This window comes from Eptesicus fuscus, chromosome 13 (assembly GCF_027574615.1).
Source record: "Eptesicus fuscus isolate TK198812 chromosome 13, DD_ASM_mEF_20220401, whole genome shotgun sequence".
In the NCBI taxonomy this organism is placed as follows: Eukaryota; Metazoa; Chordata; class Mammalia; order Chiroptera; family Vespertilionidae; genus Eptesicus; species Eptesicus fuscus.
In genome coordinates, this window is record NC_072485.1 from 67,482,686 (window position 1) to 67,506,537 (window position 23,852).

The window sequence follows — 23,852 nt, forward strand, 5'->3', positions numbered from 1 at the left end:
ACTGGGGATGTACCCACAACCAAGGTACATGCCCTTGACTGGAATCGAACCTGGGACCTTTCAGTCCGCAGGCCAATGCTCTATCCACTGAGCCAAACCAGTTAGGGCGAGGGCATTAGTATTTATGAATATGCCCTAACCGGTTTGGCTCAGTGGATAGAGCATCGGCCTGCGGACTGAAAGGTCCCAGGTTCGATTCCGGTCAAGGGCATGTACCTGGGTTACGGGCACATCCCCAGTAGGAGGTGTGCAGGAGGCAGCTGATCCATGTTTCTCTCTCATCGATGTTTCTAACTCCCTATCCCTCTCCCTTCCTCTCTGTAAAAAATCAATAAAATATATATTTTTTAAAAAGGTATTTATGAATAGGATCGGAGACAGCCTGTAGAGAAAATTGATCACATTGAGAATCTGTGCAAAGTAAGAAAGGCCAATAAAGGGGGAAGTTGAATGGCAGGCAGAATTCAAATTTCATTCATTCTACTGACATCAAAAACCTACTCTGTTCCTGGAACTATATCAGTCAAAGAGAATGCTGAAATAAAAAATGCTCTTTGCCCCCATGGAGTGTGCCTTTTAATAGACAAGTAAACCTACAATAGTTAATGGTGAATGGCACCAGATGTTAGACCATGGTCCTTGAATTTTAGCTGAGAAAGAATTCAGAGCCAAGACTCAAATACAAACAAAAGTTTATTTGGAAAGTCACAGAGGTAGAACAAGTGAGCTGTGGAAGAAGTGAGCCAGCTGGGCTGTATGGGCTCAGAAAACAAGTTACAGAGGTAAAAGAAGGGCCCTTGGAGCTTAGAAGAAAAAGGCAAAGAAAACCCACCTGGGGGAAAGAGAGGAGGAAAAGTGAGGGCGTGCTCAGGCTTGGGAGGGAGAGCACTGAATTCTTTGAGGATTTTTACCTGTTTTTCAAAGGTGGGGATTTCAGGGGAGGATCTCAATAAAATATTCATCAACTTTTCAGGTGTGTCCCCTCAAGGTCATAGTCTGCACTGATAGTCATCACAGCTGGTCCTGATGTCAGCCATGGCGTCACCCTGGCTGGCCTTGCTGCTTTTCTGGGTCTGGAGCTGAAACACAAGTGAGGCCTAGATGTTATCTCTAGTTTGACCAAAACTCTGTCTGTCGTCAACAGACCCGAGGCTTCGTTCTTAAGATTTTTTGATGCAGGTCAGAACCTCATTGTACTGAGGGCTTAATGCTTAAGGAAGTGGTCATGCAAGGGCTTGTATGGGAGTCCTATTTTCTAGCCCCCTACTTCCTCCTCTAAGGGACTATATGGCATGACTAGTCTCATGCCAGAGGAGGAAACGTTAAGGGAAGATCCTAACCTCATGACCATCGACATGAAAGGTCAGGGAGACACATCGCTTGATCAATGATATGCAATTGTCCGTTGCTAGGCACCTGGGGGCTTTCAGCCCTGGTGACTTTCTGTAATTGGCCTATCGCTCCTGCTTTGCTCATGCCTGTCTGACTAACATAGAGTGTGATAAGCTTAGTGAGAGAGGGAGCTTTGGGTTTTGGTGGGATGGGGGGCAGAGAGAAAAGTCACTCTAAGCTTGGAGTGGCGTAAAGAAGGGACAGTGTCAAGGAAGTCTTCCCAGAGGAGGCAACACTTAAACTGAATCTTGAGAGATTGACGAAGGAGAGAGGGGAGGGAGAAATGGGAAGGCATGGAGGCAATCGTTAGCCATGATGGATTCATGAGCAAAGGAAATGTCCTGCTTAATGCTCGGTTTCCCCAGAATCTGTTTTTAGGATTGGGGAGTTTTCCCTGGTGGACTAAACAAACTACATGTGGCCAGTGGGAACCTTCCTCCCCTGCTAGGAAAGACCTTTGTTTCAGGTTGTGCTTTGGGGCATTCTTACCCTGGGTTTTGCTTTGCTTCCCCAGAAAATAACTGTCTTAGGGGCTTGATGTCATTCATTCCCATCTGGTGAGCCATCAGGTGCAGGGTGGAAAAATGCACTTAATACATATTTTTTTTATGCTGCTAATCAGATAATGAGGTGAATGGTGCAGCATTGCTCTGGTTTCATGCCATTGAGAGGCTGTGCCATGCAACCTTGTTTATAGATGTTTTGGTCCTGCCTGTGATACAACCTTTGACATAAGGCATCACAAGGCAACTCATTCAAAAGTTGCTGGTGATAGCAAATAAAGGTCTCGTGTTCACACTGGAAGCTGGGCAGACCATGAGCATGACCCTAAACAGTGCCAGTTTTTTTGATCAGCAAAACAATATGTGGCTTAGGTGTTTTATCTGGAACAAATGATATAACACAGTGGTGTAAGAGCATTGTTCTTAGACTATGTGATCTTGGGTTCATTATTTCACTTTTCTATGCCTGAGTTTCCTCATCATAAAATCACGGAGAGGGATGAGGTGGCTCAGATCTCTTTCAGCTTTAAAATCTGATCTTGTGACTTGCTGTAAAAGCGACAGAAACCAGTGACCGCTTTGAACTCTGGCCTCCCTGCGGGAAATTTCCATCTAGTAGGAACCATTTTCTCGGTGCAGACTGACACACGACTCTGATTCTGACCAAGCTGTCTGTGGATCCAAACGTTCTGCTGAGACTGCAAAACCACCTATAATCCACGTGGATGGTGTGTGCAGGCTTCCCACACAGAGTTACTGCATCCAGTGGTTTGCAAATGACAGCCTCAAGGATTCTGCAGAGCTTGCAGGGAACTGAAGTCGAAATTCCTCCTAAAGGATTGGAAACAGACTGAATACAGCATTCAGAGTCCTTGCTGCTTGGCCATCACCAATACATATTTAAGTGCCCAAATATAAATAAATTTGTAATAATGCTAAATGAGGGCATGGCTCCCACCCTCTGGGAATAGCACTCATTTTCAACAATATAATTTTGGGTAGCTTTGGAGGTGTCAGACATCTGTGTAATTACCAAAAAAAAAACCTGCCTTCTGTCTACCATGGGGGAAAAGGCACCATCTCCACACTAAATCAGCATCCTGTCCTGGAATACCGTAGGTCCAGGATGCCAGGAAACTTCTCCAGGCAGCCAGATTTTCAGGGCACCTGCCAGAGTGCTGAAATACTATACGTGAAGCTGCTCTGCAAACTGTAAAGTGTTCCACAAATAGAAGTTATATTCTCTCCTTGTGAAACGTTACCTACTGATAAGGTCTAATGAAGGTAGTGAAAAAGCTCTTCGCTGTTCTCGCCAGTCAGATACCCATCATGGGAAGAACAGAGACCAGAGAATCAGGAACCAAAGAGTCAGACACCGGGGTTTGAGTTCTGGCAGTGCCTTCTGCTCACTCTTCTGATGCCAGAGGGCTGTTCCAGGACTGCAGGAATCCCAAGTGACAGAAATAAAAATGGTTCCCTCTGTGTGACAGCCAAGCCAGTTCCCTACGCGTGGGCGAGTCATGTGCTAGTGGGACTGGGAGAACTACATTTGCATTCCTTCCCACTCCCCTCTTCCCACTCCCCTCTTCACTGCCCTGTGTTGGCTCCTGTGCCTACTATGACATCTTAACTCTTAAAAAACTTGCCCAAGGAACCCCAGCTAAGTTTGTCCCTGTAGAGCGGTGGTTCTCAACCTTTCTAATGCCGCGACCCTTTAATACAGTTCCTCATGTTGTGGTGACCCCCAACCATAAAATTGTTTTCGTTGCTACTTCATAACTGTAATTTTGCTACTGTTATGAATCGTAATGTAAATATCTGTGTTTTCCGATGGTCTTAGGCGACCCTGCTAGCGGTTCTCAACCTGTGGGACCCACAGGTTGAGAACCGCTGCTGTAGAGGAAGGCAGTGAGCTGCCTGGGTAACTGCGGTTCTTACTGGTGAAGCCAATAGCCTTGGTGGTGGTGTGTGTGGGGGGAGGAGGGGGCGGGTAATCTTGGTACAATCTACACGCATCCTCCCCAATACTCAAAACTCTGAGTGGATATCCTCCCAGGCACATTTACTGTATGCCTCCCTTTGTGCTTGACTATCCCTGTGTCATTAGGCCCCAGAGTCTGAGAGTTTTGTCATAATTATAGGCCGTCTAGAAGTCCAAGCCACATTGGTGCTGGGAGCATGTAGGCTGCTGATCCATTCTGCAAAGAGACGCATTTGTGAAACTGGATGAAGAGAAACTCTGAAAGTCAGCCTGCTTTTCAAGTTCAGGAAGTACTTTACTAGATTTCCAAGGCCCGTGGTCGGCAAACTGCGGCTCGCGAGCCACATGCGGCTCTTTGGCCCCTTGAGTGTGGCTCTTGCACAAAATACCCCGGCCTGGGCGAGTCTATTTTGAAGAAGTGGCGTTAGGAGAAGTTTAAGTTTAAAAAATTTGGCTCTCGCCCTGACTGGTTTGGCTCAGTGGATAGAGCGTTGGCCTGCGGACTGAAGGGTCCCGGATTCGATTCCAGTCAGGGGCATGTACCTTTGTTTCTCTCTCATCGATGTTTCTAACTATCTTTCTCTCTTCCGCTCTGTAAAAAATCAATAAAATAAGTTTAAAAAAAAATTTGGCTCTCAAAAGAAATTTCAATCATTGTACTGTTGATATTAGCTCTATTGACTAATGCGTTTGCCGACCACTGTCCAAGGCTAACCGCTGTAGCCCTCTCCAGTCCAGTGGCGTGAGTTGAATGGCGGTCCTTGAAAAGATGTAGCTACTTCCTGATCTCCAGAACCTGTGAATGTTACTTTATTTAGAAAAGATCTTTGCAGATGTAGTTAAGGATTTTAAGATGGGAGCCTGTTGCCTTCTTTGTAAACTGGGAAGAATAAGTCCTAATGGATCGGGTTGTTGAGATGCTTAAGTGACCGAGAGCTGAGCAGATGCCTGTGTTCCACAGACTCTGCAAACGCATGCACTCCCACTTCGCCACCCTGGGTCCTGCCTCCCCACAGGCACAGAGCTGCCATTATCAGAGTAGGCCCTACATCCAGTGGCCAAGTGTCCTTATAAGAGTGAGACAGAAGAAGATGAGACACAGATACAAAGAGACAGACTGACGTGAAGATGACCTGAAGACAGAGGCAGAGATTGGAGTGATATGGCTATAAGCCAGGAGATACCAAAGATCATCAGACTGCCAGGAGCCATCAGAATCTAGAAGGACAAGGAAAGACGTGGGGAGGGAGTATGGCCCTGCCAGCACTTTTAAAAAATATATCTATTTTATTGATTCTTTACAGAGAGGGAGGGAGAGGGATAGAGAGTTAGAAACATCAATGAGAGAGAAGCATCGATCAGCTGCCTCCTGCACACCTCCTACTGGGGATGTGCCTGCAACCAAGGTACATGGCCTTGACCGGAATCAAACCTGGGACCCTTCAGTCCCCAGGCCGACGCTCTATCCAGTGAGCCAATCCGGCTAGGGCCCTAGCCAATACTTTGATTTTGGATTTCTGGCCTCCAGAACTGTAAGAGAAGATATTTCTGTTGTTTTACGCCCCCCAGTTTGTGGTCATTTATTTCGACAGCCCGAGGAAACTAATAAACCCAAGCCCGTGGATGCTCAGCATCACCAAGTGGGAAAATCTCACACCGTGTTGGGGTCAGACAGCCCTCACCTTCCCACTTCCTAGTTGCGTGTTTGAGCTAATCTTAGCACCTTCCTGAGCCTGTTGTCTTCTTTGTAAACCGGGAAGAATAAGTCCTACTGGACTGGGTTGTTGAGAGGCTCCGGTGACCAAGTGCTGAGCAGAATGCCTGTGCACCACAGACTCTGCAAACGCATGCACTCCCCCTTCGCCACCCCAGCCCTGCCTCCCCCCAGGCACAGAGCTGCCTTTCTGAGGTTGAGTTGCACGGTTTCTTCACCTTCCCCCAGGTCTCGGAGCTCATCCATGATGTCCAGAATAGAACCTGGCCCCGTCTTCTTGACACAATCATTTGGACATCTCCTCAGTATCTCAAACCTAATGTGTCCAAGAGTGAAGTCTTGATCTTCCTTTCTCCTCCTGCCTCTTTCACATTCCCCCCATCTCAGTAAATGGCACTTCAAGCTAAAAACCAGGGAGTCATATTTTTCCTTTGTTTTCATTTTTTAAATATATTTTATTGATTTTTTTACAGAGAGGAAAGAAGAGGGACAGAGAGCTAGAAACATCGATGAGAGAGAAACATCGACCAGCTGCCTCTTGCACACCCCCTACCTGGGATGTGCCCACAACCAATGTACATGCCCTTGACCGGAATCGAACCTGGGACCTTTCAGTCCGCAGACTGACGCTCTATCCAAACCGGTTTCGGCTTATTTTTATTTTTTAACTTTTCATTTTGAAATAATCTCAGACTTACAAAGAGTTGCATAAAGCTTACAAAGAAGTTCAATATACTCTTCCATAATCCCACAAATGTAACATCTTACACAAGCATCATACAATTATCAAGGCGAGGAAATTAACACTAATAACACTACTATCTAATCTACAAACTTTATGCAAATTTTGCCAAGTGCCCCACTAATGTCTTACTCTGGTCCAGAGTCCACTCCAAGATCTCAGGTTGGGAGCCACTTCGAAATATCTCTCCCCTCTTAGCATCCACATTTATTTATTTATTTAATATATTTCATAGATTTTTTTACAGAGAGGAAGGGAAAGAGATAGAGAGTTAGAAACATTGATCAGCTGCTTCCTGCACACCACCCACTGGGGATGTGCCTGCAACCAAGGTACATGCCCTTGACCAGAATCAAACCCGGGACCTTTCAGTCTGCAGGCCAACGCTCCATCCACTGAGCCAAACCGGTTAGGGCTAGCATCCACATTTAACTCATCAGCAAGTTCTATTGATTTCCCCACATCTTCAATCCCTACACAGAGTACCTGCACGGCTCCCACCCTAGAAAAAGCCACTTTGTTCTTGCCCCTTTGACTGTGGGCAACCTCCTCATTGGTCTCCCTGCTATTTGTCTCCCTCTAATCCAGGGATCAGCATAGTTGAGAGTAAAGGGCCATACAGTCTCTGCTGTAACTATTCAACAGTGCAAAAGCAGCCATACACACTTTGCAAACAAATAAGCGAGGCAATGTCCCAAGAAAACTTTATCTGGGGACACTGACATTTGAATTTCCTGTAACCTTCACATAGCACAAAATATTATTCTCCTTTTGATATTTTTCAACTGTTTAAAAATATAAAATCCATCCTTAGCTTGTAGGTGGCCCAGGCCACAGAAACACACCGAGGTCTCTCTTCTGCTTCATTTTTGCACTCAGAATAAGACACTGCCTGTGGTGTCTCGTTTACTGCCCGTCCCGCTTACCTCCCCCTCTCACTCACCATGCCCTACCCACTCTACCCTTCTTCTCTAGGAGGTCATCTCCATGTCGTGACCTTTGCACACATCAGTCCTTCTAACTAGAATGTTCTCTCCTAGGTCCCCTCTTTACCCAGATGACTTCTACTTGTCTTTTGGGTTTTGGGGGCTTTTGTGGGCGGAGAAGCTTAAACTTCCAGAAAGGTCTTCTCTGATCCTCCCATATTCTTAATGCTCCCTCTATTATTCTCTCAGTGCCATGTCCTTTGAATGTTTCTGTTCCCCTTAAAACACGTACCACAAAGGGTAATTATGTATTTGGGCCTTAATTTGATTTTAGCGGAAAACTCCATGAAGTCAGGGACCTTGTCTGCCTTGTTTGCCTTGTGGACCAAGCGCCAGGCATGGTGTCTGGCAGAGTGGGTGTTCCATGAATGGCAGACAACGGAGTGGACTTTCCACTAGAATTCTTTCACCTTCCAGGAGGACCCTGTGGACTCCAGGGAAGGGCCCACACGAGCCAGGGCAGGCTTCCCGAGCAGAACCCTCCTTACACCTGGGCTATGCAGAGGCATTTCCGAGTTACCCTTCCAACGAATCTGCTCCAGGCAAATTCCTGACCCTGGAGAAGCTTTCATTAAAGGCCCCACTCTGAAACCTGCTATGCATTTTCACTCTAATGTCATCCATCTGCTGTTCTTCCTGCGTTCCAACACAGAAACAGCCTCCCCCACGGAGGTTAACCCTTCTCAATAACTCTGGGGTTGCCCGAAGCTTCACCATTCATTCCATCCCAACCTATCTTTCCAGCCTCATCTCCCATCTGCCTCCACCCGATCCTGAACTCAATATTCTAAACATTCTAGACCAGAACTGTTCAATTCAGTTGCCACTAGCCTCTTGTGGCTATTAAATTTTCAGTTAATTAAAATTAGATTAAATTTAAAATTCAGTTCCTTAACCACACTAATCACATTTCAATGGCTGCAGCATTGGACAGCAAGGCTATAGAATGCTTCCATCGCTGCCAAAGATTCTATTTGGACAGCACTGTTTTAGACAATAAGACTCACTCACCATCTCCTAAAAGACTCTCTATTTTAATTATACAATCTACACATAAGTACATTCTCACTCTTAATTTTTTAACCTTACAAAAGTCTTCTTTACCAGTTCTATACCTCTCACTGGAGATAATCACAGACATACATTTGGTGTATGTTCTCTCTGAATATTTTGTGTGTGCTGCACTTTGCTTTTTTCACTCAACAGTGCCTTAGAGATCTTCATATAACAACACACCTCTAGATGCCATGCATTTTAGGTGCTGCAGAGTAATCCAAAGCATGAATGAACTTTAGGTTATTTAACCGTGGCACTCCTATGGACATTCGTTTTCTGTTTTCCCTTATTGCAAGCAATTCTATATGCAAACATCTTTGTATGTCTTCATGCACTTGTACACGTTTGTCTAGGGCAGTGATGGGCAACCTTTTGAGCTTGGTGTGTCAAACTTCGCCAAAAAACTGAGCATAACTCGGGTAGTGTGTCACTTTGAGGAAAAAACTAACTCCAAGACTCTAGTCGCAAATGTTTCATCCTCAGGAGCAGCAAATGTTTCATCCTCGGCATGCGGCCGCGTGTCATCAGAAATGGCTACGCGTGTCAGTGCTGACACGCGTGTCATAGGTTCGCCATCACTGGTCTAGGGTAGACACCAAAAAGTGGAACTGCTGGGTCATATGCTAACACCCCTGGGGCTTGGCACACCCTGGTACTCCCGCCTAGAATGCCTCTCCACATGACTAATTCCTGCTCATCAAGACCCGTCAAAGGCCCTGTGAAAGGCAGTCTCTTCTCTCTTCTCCCGGAGTACTTCATGTCCACAGTGAATCATTATTGTACACTTAGAGCTCTGCCTTATTTATCTTTGTATTCCCAATACCCTAGCATAGGGCTTAGCATAGAGCAAAAACTCAAATGTTTTCTTGGCTGGATAAATGAATGACTAAATAAATAAACAAGTGAAGGCACAGGGGTTAGGACATTCCAGATGCTCAAGGTGAGTGAGTCTGTGAATGATTTGAACTTGGGCTCCGGATCAATCTGCCACCTGGTGCCTCGAGCCAAACCACGTCTCCAGGTTTCTGTCTATCCAGCCCTCTGACCTTGGGCATCTCATCTTGAAGTCTGTTCAGGCCGGGCACTCCACGGAGAGAGCAGTGTGAGTGTGCAGGGGCTCTGGCTGTGGAGCATAGAAATCTGAGCCCTGGGGGCGGCACTAACAGGGTTGTCTTTCAAGGGCAGCTCTGTCTTTTTCCCCTTTGAAGCAGCGTGGTATGCTCTGGGTTTGGGTTTATTTTTTCTCCCTATGGTACCTTAGGGGCAATTAAGATCAGCTGCAACATTTCTGCTTTCTGCTTCCAGATTGAACCCAAGGGAAGCCAGATGTTTTACACCCGGCATCCACTCCTCGTGATCTCATTAACAGCCCTGCTTTCTGAGTCTCTGTGACCTGGCTTCCCCACATCCCAGGGCCTGGCTTGCAGCCTTTATTTTTAATGGGGTTTTAATAAGTGGCTCCTGTAATTAATTTCATTCTCATGTTTTCACACTTTCTGTCTAGGTGCCTGAAGGCCCTCAGGCACTAGGTGGGATGTTAACAGATTTTAAACAACACAAACCACCGTGACTGTCATTAGACACTGCCCCAGCTCCTCTCATTTGCAGTTGTTTTACAATCCGTAATTAGCTGGGGCACAGGGCCCATTTGGGAGGTCAGCCGGTCCACCTGTCATGTAGAGGTAGAAACAGACACGGAGAGAAGGGACTTGTCCAAGACTCAACCGAGAGTGGGTGCTGAGCCTGGTTTCAGCAGTTCATCCTGCTGGGCACACACCCTTGTGAGAGCCAAGGCGAGGGCCCACTGCTCAGGTACCACTTGCCAAGCGGCTTGAGGCCTCAGACCAAAGGTCTTGGGTGCCTCACCGGGTCTTGGGGAGGCAGTTTCGCCCACTTCACCGGGACTGCGGAGCGAGTCCACCCTCAGCAGCTCATACTACCACCTGCAATTACCCTCATTCACTCCCTTCGGGCCCTTTCCATGTTCATGAGCGGATTTATCTGCACCAAGAACGCGCCAGTAATTCCGGATTTAGAAACATAATTTCGCTATTTTTAAAGCTACCATTTAAAAACCCGCGCACACGTACTCACACTCCTCTGGGAGTGTGTGTGTGTGGTGGTGGTGGGGGGGAGGGAGGCATGCGTATCGAGTGCGTAAGAAGAGAGAACGCGTGACTGACCCTGGGCTTCCCAGAGCGCTGCGTCCTCCCCGCGAGGGCGCACTGCTGGGAGGGCCCCCGGGCTCTCCGACCCCGAGCGAATTTGCGCGGTCTGGATCCGCGGAGCGCCCAGGGCGCCCGATCTCGCCGGCCTGAGCCCCCTCTCGCTTGCCAGGCGGTGCCCGCGGCCGCCGGGTCACCAGCGCACGAGCGAGCGGGAGGGGAGGGGAGGCCGAGCAGGTGGCGATTAGGTCAGCCTCGGAACATTCTTGGGCCGCTCCAGTGGATATAAATAACAGAGGGCAGGCTCCGAAAAAAAAAAAATGTCGGGGTGGGGATACGCGGGCGAGAAAGAAGGGATTTATTCAGGGTGGGGTGGCATCGTGGGGATCTGGAAAAATCCACCCAAGCTGGTGACCGACAAAGGCGGTGAAGGGGCGAAGGGACTTCAAAGTGGAGAGCGACACAAAATCTGGGAATAAGAACACGGAGGGGGCGGAGCTCGTGCTTTTTTTTGCCCCGCCCCTACGGCGTGTGGGTCCCAGGCTTCGGAATTCGACTCAGATTGGCAGGCCGGGCTGGGGTTGGAGTCCTGGCCCCGCCCCACTGCCGACCTCGGGCAAGCCGCTGAAGGTATCCGACCTCAGTTTCTGCATCTGCACAATGGAAAGCCTCATGCTTACAAGGGGATGGTTGTGAGCGACGTCGGAGCTAACTTCTAAGAAGTCTGCGATCTGCAAAAAATGTAAGGCAGCGCAGCCCCCAGACCCCCTCCAAAGGGTGTCCGTGCGCCGATCCCTTCCCGCTCGCACAGGTCTCCCAGACTCTGCCAAAGCCGGGGAGGGGCAAAGCTGACATCGGACGCCCTGCAGCGGCTCGGCGCCACCCCGGGGAGTCGGCCCTGGCACTTCCCACGCGGGAGCCGCGACTCACGGCCCGCGTCCCGGGAGCCGCCGGGAGCCGCGATGCCAGCGGCCCCGGCGCCTGCGAACGGATCGGACGGTGGGGTTGGGGCCGCGGCAGCGAGGAGAGGGCGGGGCCGGGGGCTGGGCTTCCCGGGGGAGGGCCCGCAGCGCTCCGGGAGGCGGCGGTCAGGGCCCCGGAGCGTCAGGACTCCAGCGGGAGCGTGGCCGGACCCCGACTCACCGAAGCGCGCGGGGCGGACGCGGTGAGTGCTGCAGCGCGGGAGCGCGGGAAGGTGGCGGCGGGAGCGCCGGCTCGAGCCTGCCTTCCTCTCCCTCCCACTCCTGAAGTTTGCAGTGGGACCGACTCCCGCCCCCGGAGCCGCTGGCCACCCCGCTCGGTGCGAGGACGGAAAGAGTTGCCGCTGAACCGAGGGGGTGGGTCCTCGGCGGCGGCGGCGCGCACCCTGCAATGTCCCAGGCCGGCCGGGGGGAGGGGGCTTCGGGACTGGAGGGCCACACCATCTCCCGGGGCCTCTTCAGGGCTCCAGATCGTCCTGGGGCCCCAGAAAGGGCCTTCGCTCCCCGGCGCCCCTTTTGCCCTCTGCCAAGAGCTCCAGTTCCCGGGGCCGCTGCCCGGGCCACCGTCTCGAGTCCACGGCGGGGCCCCCTCCCCTCAGCAGGGATCGGCCGGCCCCACCCCCGCCGAGACCGAGTTCAACAAGTTTGGCCAAGGCGTCCTAGAAGCTCCATGGCTAGGCCTGGCCTGGCAGCTCCGCTTGGGCTTCATGGCTCTGAGTTGTGCGGCACCCGGCTGGCAAGAGGGGCCGGTCGAAGGGCGACGTCCACAGGGTTGAGAGCAGAGCCCGCCAGCCCCTGGGCTCCGAGGTTTGGTGTGGAAGCTCCGGGTTTGGAGTGCGTCATCGGGGAGCAGGCACCTCGGCTGGCAGGTCGGGTTTCCAAAAGTGCCCCTTTGTTATGCCCCTCCCAGGCCCTGCCTCCTCCCCTTTCCCCGCGCCACCCCCTTCCCCAGCCTCCCTGGCCACTGATTCCAGCCGCTGGAGCCTAGGTGCCCCTGTTTGGACCAGTCGACCGCCCCCTCCGTGCCTTCACATCAGGCTGCCGGCCCTCCGGGAGGGGCAGCTGGAAGAAGAGGCTCTTGGGTGCAGCCTGTGACTCAGGACAGGGTGGTTGGGCAGGGCAGGATGGCAGTGCTCCCTCCCAGGGCTTGCCCCCAGCTTCTGGGAAAGGGGAGGGCAGGGGTTACTTACCTGCCTCACGTAGGGAGAGTGGGTTCTTCCCTGAACCCCAGGATTCCCACAGCTGCTGTAGCCTTGGCCCAGGCAGCTGTGAGGAGACCCGGCCAAGCCCCAGCCGACTTCTCGGGGTCCAGTAGTTGCTGACTCCCTGGGCTGGGAAGCTTTCATTATCTGCTTTCTGAGCTCTTGCCTGTGGCAGAGCGTTCTGGGGACTGTTCTGGGTCTCTGCTGAGATCGGGAGGTACAGAGGGCTGGCCCTCCTCAATGGGGGCCTAGGTGCCAGGCTCACCCCTACAGCTAGATCCGGCCGGGGCTGTGGGGCCTGGCTGTGCCTGGGGCTTGGTCTTGTGTTTGCTCTGGGAGGCCGGAGGGAGCAGTGCCAGCCCTGCACACAGCTTGCTCTGTTCTGGGGCCGCAGAGAGGGGATGGGTCGGGGGCAGCTCTCCAGGGAGCTGGGAGCATGGAGGCTGGGGCCCCAGGATGCCTCACTGGGACAGCACCAAAGGCCGGTGATTTACAGCTGCAGCTCTGGTTCTCTTTCTGCTTGGCGAGTCCTTTCTGGGCAAACGGGACAGACTCCAGAGGAAGCAAGGTGAAGTGCTGAGGAGCCTGGTGGGGTTAGCTGCTCTGCTCTGTGCCCAGGCACCTCCATTGCAGGCCTGAGCCCTCCTGTTAGCTTAGGGGTGGAAGCCCACACAGGCCAACCTTTCCCACAGCTGCTGTAGCCGTGGGCTTCCTGGTCTTCAGGGGAATGACATTTGTGTTTTCATTCAACCACTAACTCCAGTGTGTGGAGGAACCCAAATTGGACCCTCAGGGAGTCTGTCAATGACCGCGGACAGATCCTGTGGGATTTATACCCTGACTGAGGGGTCAGAGGGGCTGTGGGAATGGGGATGGCGAGTGGGGCTGTGGACAAGTACCTCGATTTGAGTTTGGAAGAGCGGGTAAGGGTTCATCAATGTGGAGGGGGCACTGCGATGAAGCCTTGCTGGGGGGCAACAGGCACATTCCGGCCTCAGTGGGCCTGGCGGAGTCCCCTGGGCGTGCTCAGAGGAGGATGGATTTCCTTCTGGGAGCCTGAGTCGCTGCTGCGGACAGCTGAGACCCTGCGCAGCGGCAGGAAGGGAGTGGCCACGTGCCACTGTGTCCTCTAGCCCCTGGGGTGGTGGCTGTGGGCTGGAATCCGCCTTGCCCTGCTCTGTGATTCTGGAGAATACTCTCATAACTGGCCAGTCACCTCTCTGACTCCCTCGTGCTGCCTCAGACTAGGAGCCTTTTGAGGGTGGGGCTGAGTTGCTCATGACCCACAGAGCCCTGTGGGACCTCAGATGCTGTGACCAGGATGAGTGTCTCCTTGTGACTGTCAGGCCCCTCACACTGCTGTTCATTGCTTGGTTTGAGTGTTATACCAGCCCTGGCACAGAAACAGACCAGGGGGCAGAATTTCCATCTGAGGAGGGATCTGAGGCTCCCTTACGAGGGGACAGTAAAATGCACTTGTTCAAGCTTCTTGGCCAAGATAGGACTCGGGACTCTGAGCTCTCAGCCCTTCCCAGCACAGGGAAGTGGCTGGGCACCCTCTGACTTGGCTTGGTCTGGAAAAGGATCTCCTTGTTGTTCAAGGAAAGGCAGCAGGACCCCGGCTGGGGCAGGCGTCCTCTTTCTCATCTGCAGGCAGGGCGGTGGGGCCCTCTGCCCACCACCCACCCCCGCCTGCCATCTAATCCCCAGCTGGATCGTATGACCTGCCTGGCATTCTCCTGGCTGGAATCTGGCTCTTCTGACAGCAGTTGCTATATTGGGGGAGCTGGGCACCGCCCTGGACGGTCTGGGTCCCCGCCCTCACCTCCTGCTTTGCTCTCATTAGCTTCAAGGCAGAGTCGCAGTGGCAGCTTTGAGAGTTGGACAGCCAGGTCCCTGAAGTGATCTCTGGGCTCCAGGTACATGGGATGAGGTGGGGGAGGGCAGACCCAGGGTAAGAGAAGGAGCTTTGAAACTGCCATCTTTGCCCCGATCCTGGACCCTCTTGGGGACTTCCAGACCCCTGCCTGCTAAGTCCTAGTTACAACAGCTCCTTGGGTGGTGGGATGGCCGTGGGGGTGAAGCCCAGGGATAGGAGAGGGTCTCTTCCTATCCCCCAAAGCACGTGTCCAGCTTCTCTGCTTACCTCTGTACTCCACAGCCCCAGTCTGCCACCATTCCATGCTGCAGGGACACCATGGCTCCAGAGGAAGGCACTGGCGGGGAGGCCGTAGAGGGCAGTTTCTGGGAGGTGAGCAGATGGGTTTGGGGGTGGCACTGTAATGCCCACCCCCCTGGGCCCAGCCACCTGTCTGGGGCAGTTGTCTAGCTGTCAGCACCAGCCCCGGAGGGGGCTTCTCCCTGGCCACTCCGCCCTTTCCATGTACACCCCAGGCTGGCAACTACAAGCGGACAGTGCAGCGGGTGGAAGACGGGCATCGGCTGTGCGGGGACCTGGTCAGCTGCTTCCAGGAGCGTGCCCGCATCGAGAAGGCCTATGCCCAGCAGTTGGCTGACTGGGCCCGAAAGTGGAGGGGTACCGTGGAGAAGGGTGAGCCAGCATATGGGCCTAGCAGGGAGCAGAGTGCTACCAGTGTGGGGAGATCAGGCAGGGCAGCTTCTTCTTCTTTTTTTAATCCTCAACCAAGTCATGAGGATATTTTTCCATTGTTTTTTAGAGAGAGTGTATGGGAGAGGGAAAGAAAGAGAGAGAGAGAGAGAGAGAGAGAGAGAGAGAGAGAGAGAGAGAACATCGATTGGTTGCCTCCCATACACCATGATGGGGTGGGGAGGGGTATGCAACCCAGGTATGTGCCTTTGACAGGGAATCGAACCCGAGACACTCCGGTGCCAAGGCAGGCGCTCTAACCATTGAGCACACCAGCTAGGGCTGGGGCAGCTTCTTTTTGCACCTGTGGTGGAAGGTTGAGGCTCTCGTGTCTGCCTTCCCATTAAAGGAAAGATCCTCCTGGTACTCACGGAAGTGCTGTTAGAGTTTGCAAAGCACAGTCACGAGTTATTTTGTTATTTCTAACAACCCTATGATGGAGACAGTCCTGATCTGCACATTTTCTAGAGGACATTCGGAAGTCCAGAGAAGCTAAGACTTGCCTGAAGCCACACAGCTAGGAATAGCTTAAGCTGGAGCCAGGCCTTCTGATATGGGACCTTTTCACCCTAACTACCTGCCTTCCTTGGGAACAGACACTGGTTCCTCCTTTCGAGGCAACAGAGCATAGAGGTTTATGCCACAGGCCTAGATCTGAATCTCAGTTCCCCTCGCCGCTGTCATGTTCTGGGCAGTAAACTTCACTCCTGTGGGCCGCCGTTTTTTCGCTTGTTAACTGTTGATCATGACACTGTCTTCATGGTGGTGGGTGAGGCAAGGGTTTAGTGAGATCTGGTATGTCAAGGCACAGAGTGGGTATTCAGTAAGCAGCAGCTGGCATCATTGTTCTTCTTTGCATCCCCACTGCGTGCGTGGCACCTGGAATAGCACCCAGGGGGAGGGGTGGGCTCGTTCCTGGTGGCTTTCCTGGCCTGGCCTAAGTCCCATGCCTCCCTGCAGGCCCCCAGTATGGCACGCTGGAGAAGGCCTGGCACGCCTTCTTCACGGCGGCTGAGCGGCTGAGCGCGCTGCACCTGGAGGTTCGGGAGAAGCTTCACGGGCCGGACAGTGAGCGGGTGCGTGCCTGGCAGCGGGGGGCCTTCCACCGGCCAGTGCTGGGTGGCTTCCGAGAGAGCCGGGCTGCAGAGGACAGCTTCCGCAAGGCCCAGAAGCCCTGGCTGAAGAGGCTGAAGGAGGTGAGCCTGGGGGGGATGCGCCTCAGGGGCATGCCCCTTACTGAGTCCTCGGGCCCAGGGTGTGGTGTGCTGGGTCCAGAACCGTCCCTGTGTGTGCCAGGTTGAGGCTTCCAAGAAGAGTTACCACGGAGCCCGAAAGGAGGAGAAGACAGCCCAGACTCGGGAGAGCCACGCGAAGGCAGACAGCACGGTCTCCCAGGACCAGCTGCGCAAGCTGCAGGTGCGGGTGGACCGCTGCACCAAGGAGGCCGAGAAGGTACCGCCATGGGACGGGCTGGCCCAGCTCAGGGCTTCCTGAATGCCTTTCCCAGTCCCCAGCACTCTTCCTGCTCTCATCCGCACCTGCACCCTCTCTCCAGATTACCATTTCAAGGAGGAACCTGAGAAAAGCCGATGCTTTACCCAGGGAAAGAAACAGTGCAAGTTCAGGCATTGGGATAATTTTAGCAGTTGAGACCTTCCCAGCTCCTTTCCTTTCCCAGTGTTCCACCTGGGACCACCTTTCATGTTGGTTGCTTTGACAGAGTGCCTTTTCCTCTAGCTCGGCATATTCAAATCTTCCCATCCCCCTGAGGTGCTGCTCAGTTTTCCACCTCCTCCACGAAGCCTTCCCTGGTTTCTTCCACCCCTTATGGGTGGACCTCATCTCACTCTTCACTCCCCATCTCATCTTACTCTCACTTTTAGTCTTCACTCACCAGACTCTAAAAGCTGCTGTGCCCAAATGTCACCTCTCTTACTAGGCTGTGAGGGGCAGGAGCCAGATCTTGTGACTGGTTGCCCCTGGTGCCTAGCCCCAGGGTCTTGCCGATGGCAGGTACTCAGTAAATACTAGCGGAATCATGAGTGGGAGGAGGTCTCGTGCTGACCAGGTCGCCTCCGCTCCCACCCAGACAAAAACCCAGTATGAGCAGACGCTGGCAGAGCTGCATCGCTACACCCCGCGCTACATGGAAGACATGGAACAGGCCTTCGAGACCTGCCAGGCCGCTGAGCGCCAGCGGCTTCTCTTCTTCAAAGATATGCTGCTCACCTTACACCAGCACCTCGACCTCTCCAGCAGTGAGAGGTATGGCCTGTGTGGGCATGGAGATCGGGGGAACTGCTGGGTCTCTTCCACTCCCTTGGGCTGAAAGAAATTAAGGGGGTGCAAGGGCCCAAGGCTTCCTAGTTTGAGGGTTGTGCCTCGGGCCACAGGTTCCATGAGCTCCACAGAGACCTGCATCAGGGTATCGAGGCAGCCAGTGATGAACAGGATCTGCGCTGGTGGCGCAGCACCCACGGGCCGGGCATGGCCATGCACTGGCCACAGTTTGAGGTACGTGTTCCAGGTGGGGCTGGGAGATGGGATGGGCTCCCACTGGGCTCAGCCTGGACCTCAGGAGGGAGGCTAGGACTTGGGATGAAGAGGTGAAGGTGATTTGGATGGCCCTGGATGCCACCACAGCCTGCAGCCCAGCCTGACCCTAAGCACTGTCCCCACAGGAGTGGTCCTTGGACACACAGAGGACAATAAACCGGAAGGAGAAGGGCGGCCGGAGCCCTGATGAGGTTACTCTGACCAGCATCGGGCCCACAAGAGATGGCGCTGTGCCCCCACCTCAGTCCCCCGGGTCCCCAGGGTGAGAGCCAGGAACTTGGCTGTTCAGCTCTGGCCCCTGCCCTGCCCTGCCCTCCTTTCCTTCATTCCCTTCACACCTGAAGTGGGTTGAACATGGGTGTCAGGGCCATAGCCAGTTTGGCTCAGTGGATAGAGCGTTGGCCTATGGACCAAAGGGTCCTGGGTTTGATTCTGGATAAGGGCACGTACCTTGGTTGCAGGCTCCTCCCCGGCCCGGGCCCTGGTCAGGGCTTGTGCAGGAGACAATCAATCGATGTTTCTCTCACATCGATGTTTCTCAATGTCTTTCCCTCTCTCTTCCACTCTCTCTAAAAATCAATGGAAAAACATCCTCAGGTGAGGATTAACAAAACAAACAAAGAAAATGGAGTGTCAGGGACCTAGGACCTACCGAGTGACTGTGATGCCAGTTTTCACGGTGGTTTAGATTTGCCAGGCGTTTCCCACGTTCCCTCTCATGTACTGCTCATGTCAGCACTGTGTGGCAGGAAGGCACCTGAGCTCACAGGCAGGTGTGGCAGAGGTCAGGCTAGCCGCTAGACTCTTTCAGTTCTTCCCCACCTGCCTCTCCCAGGGTTCCTCCAGGGGGTGGGCCCTTGACTGTGGGTCCCAGGCTCCCTCGGTCAAGGTGTTCCTTGTGCCCTGAGCCTGCCCCTTCTGCCTCCCCTCTCCAGCGGCGGGCAGGATGAGGAGTGGTCGGATGAGGAGAGTCCCCGGAAGGCTGCCACTGGGGTGCGGGTGCGGGCGCTCTATGACTACGCTGGCCAGGAAGCTGATGAGCTAAGCTTCCGAGCAGGTACCCTGGGACCCCTTTCCTGTTCCTTTCCAGGCTTCAGCCTTCCCTCCCCCATTTAGTGTCTTGAACAGGGGGGTGGCAAAGGGAAGCCAGACACCTACTTTTTTAGGGTCAGTTCTCTGACTCTTAAGGTTGCTCTGGGTCCAGTCTGCAGGAGTCAGGGTGTCTGCCTCTCAAAACCTCCAGCTGGGGTCTGATTGCTGCATTCAGGGTCTGGGGTGGGGTGGCTTGCTGACTTGGACCTCCCTCTGCCTGAGCCAGGTCTCTTCCCCTAGCTGGATTCTCTGGGTTACTGCCTGCTCCCCTCAGTCCTTGACCCAATTGCCGGAATGGGGCTGGGCCAGGGCAATTGGCAATGACCAATCCCCTTTCCCCCAGGGGAGGAGCTGCTGAAGATGAGCGAGGAGGACGAGCAGGGCTGGTGCCAGGGCCAGCTGCAGAGTGGCCGCATTGGCCTGTATCCTGCCAATTACGTGGAGTGTGTGGGGGCCTGACAGCCCTGGCAGCCCTTCTGCAATGTTTCTCCGCCCTGAGCCGGAGCCCAGCTTCTGGACAGCTGGACCCGAGGGCCCTGAACCAGTGCCCCTGCTGTCCCTCTGTCCCTTGAGGAGGGAGGAAGTCCTGGGGGGTCAGGGAGGGGAGGGGCTGACTGAGTCTAGGCTGTGGGTAAATGGGAGGTTAGGAGGTCATAGAAGGGTTCAGGGTACCTAGGCCTCCCCAGGAGTGTTTGATCTCCCCAGGAGCCATGGACCCAATTCCTGGTCTGTGTTTTGGGGTTCCTGGGGTGGGCTTGAGGTGAGTGTCGTTCTGAGCTAGCAACACTCTTTTGTGGCTTGTTCTAGTGTGTATTAAACTTGAAAAAAATAAAAAAGCATTTTCAGGTTTGTGTGCATCTTTTTTTTTTTTTTTTTTGCATCTTTTATGATACTCCACCCTTGCCAGGCTGCAGAAGTCTTCGGTAGTGAGAGGCACTGAGGGGAGGTCCGTGGGCCCAGAGAATGTTATGGGGACGGGGGTTGGGCAAAGGTTCGCCAGATGGAAGAGACTGGCCATCAGGCTTGGTTGGTGTGAGGCGGCCAAAGCCAGAGGCTGGGTGCTGAGTTCTGAGCTTGGTGGGGGCGGCCCAGCCAGTTTGTCTTCCCTTTCAGGCCGGTGGCACCTTGAGCGCTTGGTAGGGCTGTTAATCATTACTCATCCACCGGGAACCGACCCCAGCTAAGGCCCGGATCCCCGGACTCGCAGCTCAAGCCCCTGGGAGGTGACTCCACCTTCCGAGGGGAGCGATCCGCTCCGCTCCGCTCCGCCCCGCCCGCCGGCCCAGCAGGGCGCCGTCGCACCGCCCTGGCTGCGGATTGGCCCCGGCGGGCGCAGCGTGGATTCGGCGTGGTTTGAGGAGGCGGGGCTCTGACGTGTCTGCGCCTGTCCCGCCGGCGCTCATTGGCCCAACGCAGGACAAATCGCCCCACCCCTCGCTGGCACCTCGCTCAGCGGAGGCCGACCTCGTGCCCCGCCTTCTCGGCCGCGGATTGGCCCGCGACGGGGCCCGTCAGTCGCGCTGGCGTCTGGGAAGGAGAGAAAATGGCGTCCGAGCCGAGCAAGACCGAAATCCAAACCCTTTTTAAGAGGCTTCGCGCAATTCCGACCAACAAGGTGCCTGAGCGGGAGGCGCGCGGGGTCTAGCGCCGGCCGAGAGGAGCTCTCCCGGCTCCCCTGGGGCCCGAGGGAAGGAGAGGGGGCGGACGTGGGCAGTTTTCCTGGGTGTCAGTGCCCGGCCTCCGCTCGGGGTCCCTGATCATTCGCTCATCGCCTCCTCCATCCAGGCCTGCTTCGACTGTGGCGCCAAGAATCCGAGTTGGGCCAGCATCACGTACGGTGTTTTCTTGTGCATTGACTGCTCCGGGGTGCACCGCTCCCTGGGTGTCCATCTCAGCTTCATCAGGTGGGGTCTCCTTATGGCTGCTGTGTTTCTACCCGGCCAGGGCTGTGTGCTCAGCAGGGCAGAGTGGCCACTTGGACTGTCCTGAAATCGGTGTTCGGAAACCTCCCGGCCGGGGTCCGGTAGCCTCCCACGGGAGGGAATCGCCTGTGTGACCCCTTCCCACATAGACAGTTCGTTTCCGCGTCTGGGTCAAACTCCCTTCTTTCCTGTCGGTCAAACTCGACTCTCTGAACGTTAGGTTTGGAGAAAAATTAGCTGCATTGACCTTGTCGTTGCTGACAGACTGTCGAGTACGTCTGAAGTGAGACTGGCCGTCCTCAAGTAGAAAGCCAAATCCAAGCTTAAGTGCCTGAGAATTCAACCTCCCACTGATCTGGAAAATAATTAATGCCCTTTTGACTATGAGACTGAAGAGCAAAGCTTTCACGGACAGGGAATAGTTGAGGAAGTCGGGTGGTGGCTGATTAATGTTTCTGGGCACCTGCCAAATGACAGGTGTGAGTCTGCCAGGGAAGTGTCTCCTGGTGTCTGCTGGTGGGTGACATGCAGCCCTTGCACACAGGTCCACAGAGTTGGATTCCAACTGGAACTGGTTCCAGCTGAGGTGTATGCAGGTCGGCGGGAATGCCAATGCGGTAAAGCTCCTTACCATCCTCTCTGCCCTCATTCTTCTGCCTGGGACTAACTTTTTACCATGACCTCCTAGGAGGCCCTCTCAGTTTCTCTGTTCAGAGGATTCTTTGGTCATAGCAACACTGTACATTGTTCTCTAAACTTGGAAATTGGTCGCTGTTATTCTCAAAGGGGCTTCAGATTAAAACTAAAGTGGACAGATGTTCCTGGGGAAAGGCCAAGGGAGTTGGGGCCTCCACAGTCATCTAGGTCTTGGCCTGGATGGGTGAAGGATGGGCACAGCGGGTATGGCATGCTGTCCTCAGGTGGGGTTGAGTGAGGGCTGGGCTTCAGTCAGTCATCCCAGGATGGGAAGCTGTTTTCCGCAGGAATTTCTGGGAATCTTTATCTCTATGAAGAACTTTATGTCTATTATTTACACAGGATAATAGAGTATATTATCATATATATATACACACACATATATATATATACACACACATATATATACACACACACATATATACACACACACACATATACACACACACACATATACACACACACACACACACACATATATATATATATATATATATATATATATATATATATCCTGTATCTGGGCTGTTATAAGGGACTGCTTTTTTTTTTTTTTGCTCTGGGGGGAATCACCTGTAGCACACTCTCCTCTCTTTATTCTCCAGACAGCTTTCTTCCGCCAACATGGATGCACAGCCAGTGATGCCAACACCAAGTATGATAGCCGAGCTGCCCGGATGTACCGGGAAAAGATCCGGCAGCTGGGAAGTGCAGCCCTGGCTAGGCATGGCACCGATGTAAGTGCCTGGTCCCCGGGCTGGGGTAGTGTGATGAGTAGGAATATTCAGAGCCCTATTTCAAGGGTGTCTTGTTCTTTCTAGCTTTGGATAGACAATATGAGTAGTGCTCCCAGTCACTCTCCGGAGAGGAAGGATTCTGATTTCTTCATGGAACACACTCAAGTGAGTACCCACAAGGACTGTTTCCCATGATGGCGGCTGACAGGTGGTTAACTGGCCAAGTCCTTCTGTGATCCTGGGCATGGATCCCATTCGCCTTGGTGTGATGCCTCAGACAGGGGATGTCTGGGGCTCATTGCTAGGCAGGCCCAGGTGTTTCCTCCTCCCAGGAGTAGGTGTGCAACGTGGCCCTCCTTAGGAACGGACCCCTGTCTATAAACGGGTGTTAGGGAGAAGGAGAAGCTTCTTGAAGGCTCAAGAGGTGTTGGGAGCCTCCAACAACTTTTCCTGGGTTCTTCCCCTATAAGAGAGGCACTTGTGGCTGGGGACAATGGAAGGATCCTCCTTGGAAGCCCACCCTGGGAGGAGGTTTCCTCTCTGCTGTCACTGGGGCTGATGTTAGACTCTCTCAGTTTGAATCCCAGCTCCTCTACTTGGCATTTCCCAGATGTGGCTAAATCACTTCACCTGTCAAAACCCAGTCTTTGCAGTAGAGATGTATCTACTTTACAGGGTTTGTTGTGATAATTAAAGTTTTTGTATGTGAAAAGCTGTTAGACTTGTGCCTGGCACATGGTAAGTGCCCACTAGTTGTTATTAAATTAGGGGAATGGGTCCAAGTAAATAGTGGAGGGGTGGAAGTGGCTGCTAGTTTCCTACTTCTTTCTTCCATAGTGAATAGCAACTATAATTGTACTCACTGTTAGTCACCTTTCCTCATGGGCTTGGAGTAGGTCCTTGTATCCATAAGGTACTTGCATGTTCTTTGTGCTCCCTGCAAGCTCATTGAGGTGTCTGTGATCTGGCTTCCTTTTCAGCCCCCTGCCTGGGATGTACCAGCCACCGACCCAGCAGAGCCCCAGCAGCCAGCCCCGTCTACAGAAAGCAGTGGAATGGCACGTGAGTTCAGCCCAGATTCCAACCAGGAGCCCTGGTCCTGGCAAACTGGTCAAGGGAATAGGAGTAGGGGAGTGTCCTATATTTCTGGGTGGGCTGGGATGCATTTTAATCCCTTGGAGAGAGTGATGGGCATTCCTTTATCTTTTGTGGCCTCAGCTGAGGAAAGCCAGTGCCTCCTACTCTTGTTCCATCATCTCCCTGAAGGGGAAGTCACAGGAAGCTTTGAGCCTTATACCTAACTCCCATCATTGCATCCACAGAGCCGGAGCATGGCCCCAACACGGACCTGCTTGGCACCTCACCCAAAGCTTCTCTGGGTCAGTATGACAGCTGGCAGGGTGGGGTAACTGGGAGAGGCTCTTTTCAGATCTGCTGCTGCCTAGTCATATGGACGAGGCCCCAGGACACTGAGCATCTTAACTCTCTGGACTGGGACTGGTGTTGAATTCATGGCTTCA

At 53.2% G+C, this 23,852-nt stretch overlaps 2 protein-coding genes and 1 long non-coding RNA gene across 11 annotated transcripts in view; 2 read left to right on the top strand and 1 right to left on the bottom strand.

The window, feature by feature from the left end:
* Positions 1 to 10,880: 10,880 nt before the first annotated feature.
* On the bottom strand, positions 10,881 to 12,110 carry LOC129151224 (uncharacterized). Its single transcript, XR_008557960.1, has 2 exons — positions 11,683 to 12,110; positions 10,881 to 11,270 (listed from the first exon to the last, which is right to left on the bottom strand). It is a non-coding gene; the product is annotated as an uncharacterized LOC129151224 (long non-coding RNA).
* PACSIN3 (protein kinase C and casein kinase substrate in neurons 3) lies at positions 11,212 to 19,820 on the top strand. Of its 5 annotated transcripts, none has more exons than XM_028153485.2 (11): positions 11,212 to 11,281; positions 14,568 to 14,640; positions 14,883 to 14,972; positions 15,116 to 15,272; positions 16,290 to 16,525; positions 16,626 to 16,781; positions 17,419 to 17,594; positions 17,723 to 17,843; positions 18,011 to 18,147; positions 18,821 to 18,942; positions 19,321 to 19,820. In XM_028153485.2, the coding sequence occupies exons 3-11, from the start codon at positions 14,919 to 14,921 to the stop codon at positions 19,434 to 19,436; spliced, it is 1,275 nt and encodes a 424-aa protein (XP_028009286.2). In that variant the 5' UTR covers positions 11,212 to 11,281; positions 14,568 to 14,640; positions 14,883 to 14,918; the 3' UTR covers positions 19,437 to 19,820. The 5 variants fall into 5 exon arrangements, with proteins under 5 accessions (XP_028009286.2, XP_054581293.1, XP_028009290.2 ...); XM_054725318.1 differs by lacking the exon at positions 11,212 to 11,281 and adding an exon at positions 11,479 to 11,538; XM_028153484.2 differs by lacking the exon at positions 11,212 to 11,281 and adding an exon at positions 11,640 to 11,704.
* A 628-nt stretch (positions 19,821 to 20,448) lies between these two features.
* The window catches only part of ARFGAP2 (ADP ribosylation factor GTPase activating protein 2), a 37,964-nt gene continuing 34,560 nt past the window's right edge, over positions 20,449 to 23,852 (top strand). For 4 of the 5 annotated variants that reach the window (XR_008557870.1, XR_008557869.1, XR_008557871.1 and 1 more), the window contains exons 1-7: positions 20,450 to 20,592; positions 20,763 to 20,881; positions 21,444 to 21,516; positions 22,201 to 22,332; positions 22,417 to 22,497; positions 23,313 to 23,394; positions 23,655 to 23,711. Coding sequence is in view for 2 of the 5 variants with exons in the window: in XM_008146751.3 (XP_008144973.1) it covers positions 20,521 to 20,592; positions 20,763 to 20,881; positions 21,444 to 21,516; positions 22,201 to 22,332; positions 22,417 to 22,497; positions 23,313 to 23,394; positions 23,655 to 23,711 (616 nt within the window). In the remaining 3 variants the exon portion in view is untranslated. Of the gene's footprint in view, positions 20,593 to 20,762; positions 20,882 to 21,443; positions 21,517 to 22,200; positions 22,333 to 22,416; positions 22,498 to 23,312; positions 23,395 to 23,654; positions 23,712 to 23,852 lie in introns of all 5 variants that reach the window. The other variant, XM_028153481.2, reaches the window with a different exon arrangement.

Coding starts and splice junctions, on each gene's coding strand:
- PACSIN3 (XM_028153485.2), top strand. CDS start 14,919: ATGGCTCCAGAGGAAGGCACTGGCGGGGAGGCCGTAGAGGGCAGTTTC. Junction 16,526..16,625: donor GGCTGAAGAGGCTGAAGGAG/GTGAGCCTGGGG, acceptor TGTGTGTGCCAG/GTTGAGGCTTCCAAGAAGAG. Junction 16,782..17,418: donor GCACCAAGGAGGCCGAGAAG/GTACCGCCATGG, acceptor GCTCCCACCCAG/ACAAAAACCCAGTATGAGCA.